Raw genomic sequence first — 8071 nt, forward strand, 5'->3', positions numbered from 1 at the left:
AGTAAAATTACTATAATAAAACTAGAAGTATTAAGATAGTGCGTTGCATAATTAATTAGGCTTAAGCCTTCTGCACTAGACACCTAAGCACAGAATAGAGGTGCTAAATACTTAGGGGGTGGAATAAAAGATAAGGTATACACTATAAGATTAGACACAAACCTACTATAGGAAATATAGCTAGAGATTGTAAGGGCAGCAGTGTACCTACACAACTAAACACTAAGGTTATTAAATAACTAAAAAACACCCTATAATGTGTTCTTTACCTATATAGCTATCGCGCAGCCGAGCCTGTAGATGACCAATGGGGTGCTCCCCTATCCAATCAAGCTTGCGGATTATTGTTAAGTGGCTCCTTTCTCCACAATTAACCACTAAGCTCCTGAGGGTCGCCCACAAAGCTTGAGTAAGCGAGATCACGTGATAACCAAATTTCCTTTGTACTTAAGCAACACGTTACACATTAAATATATAGACACTGATTAAATTAATCGATCACCTAAGTATAGTCCTCTAAGCTCTGTTCCAATAGCTTAACTAGCTAGCCTAAATATATAAAGCAGGAAACTAAACTAGGCACATCTAAAAGTATATAGATGTAAAGCTATTGCTCTTACAAGTAACACCCTTTAAGGAAAAGTATAACTCTAGTAACTAGACCTAAGAGTATAGGTAGGATACCTAGTAGGATACTAATCCTTAAACATATATTAGATATAGATTCTAACCTTAGTAAAAGTTATCAGCATAAGAGACGTAATCTTTAATAAGGATACTGTCTTTAGCAGCTAGACTTAGGACCTAATGGACAACCTTATGCACAGCACTCTTAAAGAGATAGCAATATAGACAAGAAGCGTAGAGCTTCTACCTCTACCCTAAAATAAGGCTAAAATCTAGTTATTCTATAAGGACAACACTATTACACACTTAAATACTACAGAAGATTAACTAGAATATAATAATAGACAGAAAGCTAGACATATATATCTAACTCCCCCTCTAACTCTACTACTAGTCGCGCTATTAATAAACATGTTATTGCTATCCTAATCAGCAAGAGGTAACAGCTAATTAGGAGTTAGCAGGTAGCACTAGTTAACTGCTAATTAGTTAGAATTAACGCTAGCGTAATCTTTAGGACCTTTACCAACTATCCTGTAGAAAGCTGCATTTATAGCTAGTATATAAGGCAGATGCATAGGCATATACTAGAGCAATAATATAAATAAGGCTAGGTTAAAATAAATACTAATAAAAGGGCTTAAGCCTTATTAAAGCTAACTCGTACTAGAGCTAACAGCACAATTAAACCTAGAGGACTACCTGCTTCACTGATAGTTTAAAGAAGCTAAGCAAAAACACCTTAGCAGCTATTAGAACATAAGGTTATAGTCTAAAGTACCCCTAACAAAGACTAAGGTAGTAGGACACTAGATACTTAACTGTATGTAGGTATACACGTATAAGCTTAATAAGAACTACTACCTACTTAAATATAAGGCGCAACTAGTAGTCTAAGGTAACTAGTAATAAAACATTACTTCTAAAGATACCTACGCAGCAACACTAGCTAGCAGGTCCTTTAGAATGCTTATAGCAATTTCAGCAGCACATAACCTAGAACTTAAGTAGTTTAATGTTATAAATACCTTTGTTTATATATTAATTAACAGAGAGGTCTATATAAGGATGCCACGTAGGTATTAGAAACTAGGCACAGTCCTATAGCTACACAAGGCACTATATAGACTAAGAATCTCTCTACTCCTCTAGTAGAAGGAATTTACATCTACTCTAACAAGCTATAGATTTATAGTTGTTCCCTATAAACCCTACTGCTTACTTAAGAATAGAGTTACTATCTTCTTCTATGTAGACGATATTATTATAGCTTATTACCTAACTAGAAGACATAAGGCAGATAAGGCCCTTAGCTATATTACTAACAAATACTCTGTTACAGAAGGAAACAATCTGCAATAGTTCCTAGGAGTGGAGATAACCTAAGATTAAGACAACCTAAGGATCCTCCTCTTAAAGGCGTTATACATTAACAAAATTGTCTCCCTAGCAGATAAGACAGACATACAACACAACACACTAATATTAAGTATTAAGCTTCTACTAAATAAAGGGGAAGCTGCAGCATTAGAAATAAACAGATACTAGAGAAAGATTAGATCTCTCCTCTTTACTACAGTTACTACTAGGCCTAACATTGCCTTTGCCACATCTAGGCTAGCACAGTTTCTAACTAACCCTAGACAGCAGTACTATAACGCAGCAGATTAAGTACTATTATACCTACAAGGAACACAAGACCTATCCCTTACCTTTAGAGGTAACAAGCACCTAGTAGTCGCTAGTAATGCATTATTTGCTAATAATACTCTTAATAGGAAGAGCTACTAAGGATATACTATTAAACTATATAGAGGACTTATTACCTAAAGAGCTAATAAACAAGACACAGTTACTACATTAACAACTAAAGCAGAGCTACTTACCCTAGCATAGGTGCCTAAGGAAGCTATCTTTATCTTATAACTATTATTAGAACTTAGTATACACCTCTTATAATTAACAATTACTATTTAATATAATAATACCTAGACTATCTAATTAATTAATAAAGAAGTCTTAAAACTCTAAACTAAACTACAACATGTAGACATTTATAACTACTAGCTACAACAAGAGGTAAACAAAGGCACTATAACAGTAACCTATGTCCTATCTACTAAGATGTTAGCTGACAGACTTATAAAGGCTCTGCCTGCAAGCAAGTAGTTAACCTTTCTAAGGCAGCTAGGACTAGAGAAACATACTGAACAAAGAAAGCCAGCTAACACCTAGATAGAATTACTTAACTAAAAGCTCTCTAACCTAGAGGTACAATAAGAGCCAGTTATGTCCAGCTTTAATTAGGGCCTTAAAGCTGAGGGGGTGTGTTAGATAACTAACCTTGCTTAACCAAGTAAGGGGGTTTGGGGTTAACCTTAGTTAACTCAGGGGCTAGCGGCACACACACATAAAATGAGCCATTAAGACAGATAATCATTAATTAATCACCTTTATTATCATCTTTGCACATTAAGCATATTATCTAACAGCTAGTCTGTGTTCTTAGGGAGGTTGGCTAAAGCTGCAGATGCGTATAAAGTAGGCTAAGTAGAAGGTTAAATAGTAGAAGTCTTAGTAGCTAGGGTAGGTCTTTAAAGGAGTTTTGCTCTTATTTTAATTAATTTAGACACAGTTTTAAGGTTAGATACTTAGAAGGCTAGGATAGAGAGGCCTTATTTGTTTATCCTGTTGTTTTCTGTGTAGTCTTAAAAGATTTCTAGAAGGTCTAAGAGGTTTAATTGTTCCTTGTTTCAGGTAGCTAGGGAGGAAGCCTGGATAACTATGGTTCTGGCAATAGATAGAGCTTCTTTTACTGTTTTAGCAATAGGAGCTTAGTTTATAGGCCTAGTAGCTATATTAAATTAGAAAGGGGGAAGCCTAGGTGCTGTTAGAGTAGCAGGTCTACTAGCTGGTTATTAAGAGGGAGCAGAGGGTAGAGGTAACGTTGTAGTTCTGTTAAATATACTAGGTTAGTGTATTTCTAGAGTAGATTATAGGTGTAGTGTTAACAATAAGGGTATAGATAGAGGTCTAGGGATTAGTGTAGGCTAGTACATCTCTCCTAGAGGGGTTAGGGAGCTAGGGGGGCTTATTTCCATTGTCCCTGTGTTTAGAGAGTGATCTCTATTAGGTGGTAGTTCCAGTTCCATAGTCCTAGGTCCTGGTCCTAGGTAGGGTTTTCCTTCTCTTTTTAAAAGGAAATAACTAAGAAATAACTAGAAGAGAGCTTGTTTTTGCACAGAAAGAGGTACCTAGTCTCTATCCGCTTTTCAGAGCTGAAAAACAAGGAAAAGGCAATCTTAGCTTTACTATTCTTGCCTTTATTCTATTCTTACTAGCCTAACTAGTAGACCTCTTAGAGGAGAAAGAAGAGGTTAAAAGCAGAAAGCTAAGGAAAGACTTATTGCTATCTAGTAGGGATAGGATATTTTGTTAGTTGTTGTGTTCTTTTAGGTAACATCTTAGAAGATAAGATAAGATAAGATTGTTGTTGTAGGTAAGGTCTGTGCTCTGCAAATCTAAATTTTTTTGCAACAGATTAGGTTAGATAACTAGGCAGCGTGCAGCAACTAGACGCCTAGAGGCTCTAGGAAGCTTAGGATAGTATATCATTACTAGGTTAAGATAGATTCTGATGTTTTTTTAGTGTGTAGGGCCCTATGTCGAAATTTTGCTTTGTTGTGTGTGTGGTATAGTCTGTTCCTTATAGCTTGTTGTACTTCTTTTTCTATATTAAACGCTATACAGACAGAGCTTAGTTATTGCTTTTACTTTCTTTTATAGCTTTTAAGCCAGAATAGGTTTCCTACTATAGTTAGGCCCTTGTTAAAGGTAGCTATTTCTAACTTAAGCACTTCTAGGTCCTAGTTCGTTTCTAAAGATATAGGAATGTTGTGTAGTATTACCTTATACTATAGTTCTATTAGAAGGGCTTCCTTATAGGTAGTAATTAACTACTAGATTACTTGGTTTTTAAGCAGGTATTTTGCTGTAAAGGTAGACGTAGTAGTAAGTACTATATTGCTCCTTCTGCTTAGGCTAGCAGAGGTAATTACAGGAAGGTTTCCTCCTTTATGTGTAAAAGCCTTATAAAAAGCGTTACGCATTTCTAGGGAGACAAATAAGGATAGTTCTTGTTCTTACGTAAGAACTAGTTAGCGTACACTTAGGGAGTTCTTTATAATAGCAGGTTACTTCTTCTTTATAACTGTTTGCCACTCTGTATTCTTAGGAAGGTTAGTTATAGCTGTAGATACGTATAAATTAGGCTTAGTAGTAGGTTATATAGTATAGGTCTTAGTAGTAGTAGAGGTAGGTTTTTACAGGAGTTTTTCTCTTGTTTTAATTGTCTTAGACACAGATTCACGGTTAGAGACTTAAGAAGCTAGGATAAGAGGCCTTGCTTGTTTATCCTATTGTTTTCTGTGTAATCCTTAAATATCTAAAGAAGGTCTAGGAGGTTTATTGGCTCTTTGTTAGAGGTAGCTAGAGAAGAAGCCTAAATAACTATTGTGCTAGCAGTAGATAGTGCTACTTTAACTGTCTTAGTAATAGGAGCTTAGGCTATAGGTCTAGTAGCTATGTTAAGTTAGTAAGGAGGGAGTCTAGGTGCTGTTAGGGTAGCAGGTCTACTAGATAGTTGTTGAGAAGGAGCAGAGGGTAGAGGTATAGTTGCGATTCTGTTAAATATATTAGGTTATAAAATTTATAAAGTAGATTACTAAGGTAGAGGTGTTAATAATAAGGGTATAGACAGATGTCTAGGAGTAGGTGTAAGCTAGTATATCTCTCCTAGAGAGTTTATGGAGCTTAAGGAGCTTATTTCCATTATCTCCCTATTTAGAGAGTGTTTTCTATTAGGTGGTAGGTCTAGTTCTATAGTCCTAGGGTCCTAGTTCCAGGTAGGGTATCCTTCTCTTTTATAAAGAAATAACTATAAAATAACTACATAAGAGCTTGTTTTTGCATGGGCAGAGGTACCTAGCTCTATCCGCTTTTTAGGGCTAAAAAACAAAGAACAAGGCAGTCTTAGCTTTACTATTCTTGCTTTTATTCTATTCTTAATAGCCTGACTTGTAAACCTCTAGGAGTAGAAAGACGGGGTTAAAAGCAGAAAGCTAAGGAAAGCCTTATTGCTATCTGTTGTGTAGGTAGGTTATTTTATTAGTTTTTATGTTCTTTATATAAGATCTTTTAGATAAGATAAGATAAGATAGTTTGTTACAGGGGTAGTCTGTGCTCTGCAAATCTGAAATCTTTTGCAACAGAACAGGTTGAATAACCAGGCAGCGTGCAGCAACTAGACGCCTAGAGGCTCTAGAAAGCTTAGGATAGTATATCCTCGCTAGGTTAAAATATATTCTGATGATTTTTTAGTGTGTGGGGCCTTATGTCCGTATTTCGCTTTGTTGTACTCTTGTAGATGTGGGGGCAAACTAAAGGATGCCTAGACTGTAGTGTCCTATGCGAGTTTTGCACTAAATAGAAGCTAGGTAATAGCAAGTTGTAGGTCTTTAGGTTACTAGAGAGGTGTTTGTACAATATTTGGTGTACAACACTGTAACTAGGCTATTCTAGTGCGGTGATAGTAGGTATGCATTAGATCTACAGTATGTAATGCAAAGAGGTTTTAGTACGCTGGCAAAAGGGTAGGGGGTACCCTAGGGTTAGGTAGGGGTTAGGTATGGTCTGCACGGACGTTAGGTAGGGGTAGGGTAGGATCTGCACAGACATTAGGTAGGGGTAGGGTAGGGGTAGGGTACAGTCTGCACGGACCAGGGGTAGAGGTAGGGTAGGGTAGGGTTTAGGGTAGGGTCTGTAGGGAAGAGGTAGGCCTAAGTAGGGCCTGTAGGTGTTAGGCTGTTAGTGTGTAACTCCTTAACTAAAGCAGCTATTGCAAAAATTTGTACTGTAGAAATATAGAGCAAAGAAAGCACTTTTAAACAGTCTATATACTATAAGATTTTAAGTAAAATTAGTACAGCTAAAGCAGTTGTTACGTTAGCCTATATTGTAACAACCTCGGATTTACACAACAACTGCTGTAACTCTACTAGTTTTGCCTAGATTCTTACAGTATATAGACCGTTTAAAAGCGCTTTATTTGCTCTATATTTCTACAGTACAAATTTTTGCAATAGCTGCTTTAGTTGAAGAGTTGGACGCCGACACCTACCCTACCCAACCTCTACCCCTACCCCATGTGGACCCTACCTAACCCCTACCCCTACCCTATGTAGACCCTACCCTACCCCTACCTATACCCTATGTAGACCCTACCTAACCCCTACCCTCTTAGTAAGGAACTAGCGTAGGTAGGGGTAGGGTAGGGTAGGGGTACATCACGTGATGTACCCTACCCCTACCCAACCCCTACCCTTTTGCCACTGTAGGTTTTAGTGCAAGACCCGTAGAGTTTAGTGAAGACTGTTGTTCTATTGCAAGTGAAAAAAAGTTACATTGTTGAAGATGTAAGCTAACAAAAACCTCCTGGTAAATCTATACGCAATGGCTGAACTGCTTTGTCCCTACAATGTTGAAGATATAGGATAGCAGATAGTATATTCTGCAACGCAAACAACAACTACATAGCAATGCGCCCTTATTAGCTCTTCCCTACTTACGTTCTGTTACATGTCCTAAACTATATCAGCATGCTTTATAAAGAACTTGTTTCTCTCCTCTACGTCAGTCAACTTGCTATACTCCTTGAATTCAGGGCGGCTTATATCCATCCCGTATTTCTTGCCTCCAATCTTCCTGCCGTCGTGAGTCGGTTCTGTAGACCCTTCAACAGCCTTGAGGTCAACATTGTGCTCCTGAGCGTAGTTGGGTGAGCCCGATAGCAATGCCTGAAGAGAGATCAGAATACTGCGGACCGTGAGAACCGGAGACCAGTGTTTCTCCTCTAGCTCAGCGAGCCGTACTTCTCCATCCACAGAGACGTTAGGGTGTGATAGAGGAGTCGTGAAGGTGATTTGGAAGGGTTTTATGGGGTAATCTTCTGGAAACACGATTGCAATAGAGTAATCTCTATGTTCGTACGGAGTGTCTGAGGGCCCAGTGATATGTCCAGCCCATCGTCGTGGATTGTCAGACTGAGTGGGACCAGCGAAGCACGTCTCAAGAGGGTCGCGTTGAAGGTCTGCATGCTCCTGAGCGATACGTGCAAGGGCCATGGTAATCTAGACAGATTTCATAGATTACAAAATCTGAGTCCAGGAAGTACACTGTAGAGCTGGCGACGAGATAGAGGATTTGTGAAGTTGAAGGCGCTAAAGACTAAACTTATTTTCGAGGTAGAGAGTAGACCAAAGCCCCCAGCGACTACAAGATGGACATATCTAGTGATCTAATTATCTGCGTCATTCTGCGTCATTAATGCGGACCTCGCAGCGCTTTTCTAATTCGGGTCTAGTGAGGGATGGTAAATACTTTTTAC

The 8071-nt window shown here is 38.1% G+C and overlaps 1 protein-coding gene across 1 annotated transcript, besides 23 other annotated features; it reads right to left on the reverse strand.

Annotated features, from left to right (window-relative positions):
- Nucleotides 1–279: part of a mobile genetic element that runs on past the window's edge.
- Nucleotides 1–3118: part of a mobile genetic element that runs on past the window's edge.
- Nucleotides 281–533: a mobile genetic element.
- Nucleotides 532–3124: a mobile genetic element.
- Nucleotides 2583–2640: a tandem repeat.
- Nucleotides 2955–3118: a long terminal repeat.
- Nucleotides 3119–3122: a direct repeat.
- Nucleotides 3119–4315: a mobile genetic element.
- Nucleotides 3765–3800: a tandem repeat.
- Nucleotides 4122–4125: a direct repeat.
- Nucleotides 4126–4312: a long terminal repeat.
- Nucleotides 4126–6039: a mobile genetic element.
- Nucleotides 4319–6042: a mobile genetic element.
- Nucleotides 4901–4945: a tandem repeat.
- Nucleotides 5858–6039: a long terminal repeat.
- Nucleotides 6040–6043: a direct repeat.
- Nucleotides 6044–6375: 332 nt separating this feature from the next.
- Nucleotides 6376–6789: a dispersed repeat.
- Nucleotides 6455–6922: a dispersed repeat.
- Nucleotides 6800–6803: a direct repeat.
- Nucleotides 6804–7021: a long terminal repeat.
- Nucleotides 6804–8071: part of a mobile genetic element that runs on past the window's edge.
- Nucleotides 6937–6966: a tandem repeat.
- Nucleotides 6982–7009: a tandem repeat.
- Nucleotides 7269–7808, reverse strand: EKO05_0003916 (E2 ubiquitin-conjugating enzyme; the record flags this gene model as incomplete). Its single annotated transcript, XM_038945441.1, has 1 exon — nucleotides 7269–7808. The coding sequence occupies one exon, from the start codon at nucleotides 7806–7808 to the stop codon at nucleotides 7269–7271; it is 540 nt and encodes a 179-aa protein (XP_038799743.1).

This window comes from Ascochyta rabiei, chromosome 6 (assembly GCF_004011695.2).
Source record: "Ascochyta rabiei chromosome 6, complete sequence".
Lineage (NCBI taxonomy): Eukaryota > Fungi > Ascomycota > Dothideomycetes > Pleosporales > Didymellaceae > Ascochyta > Ascochyta rabiei.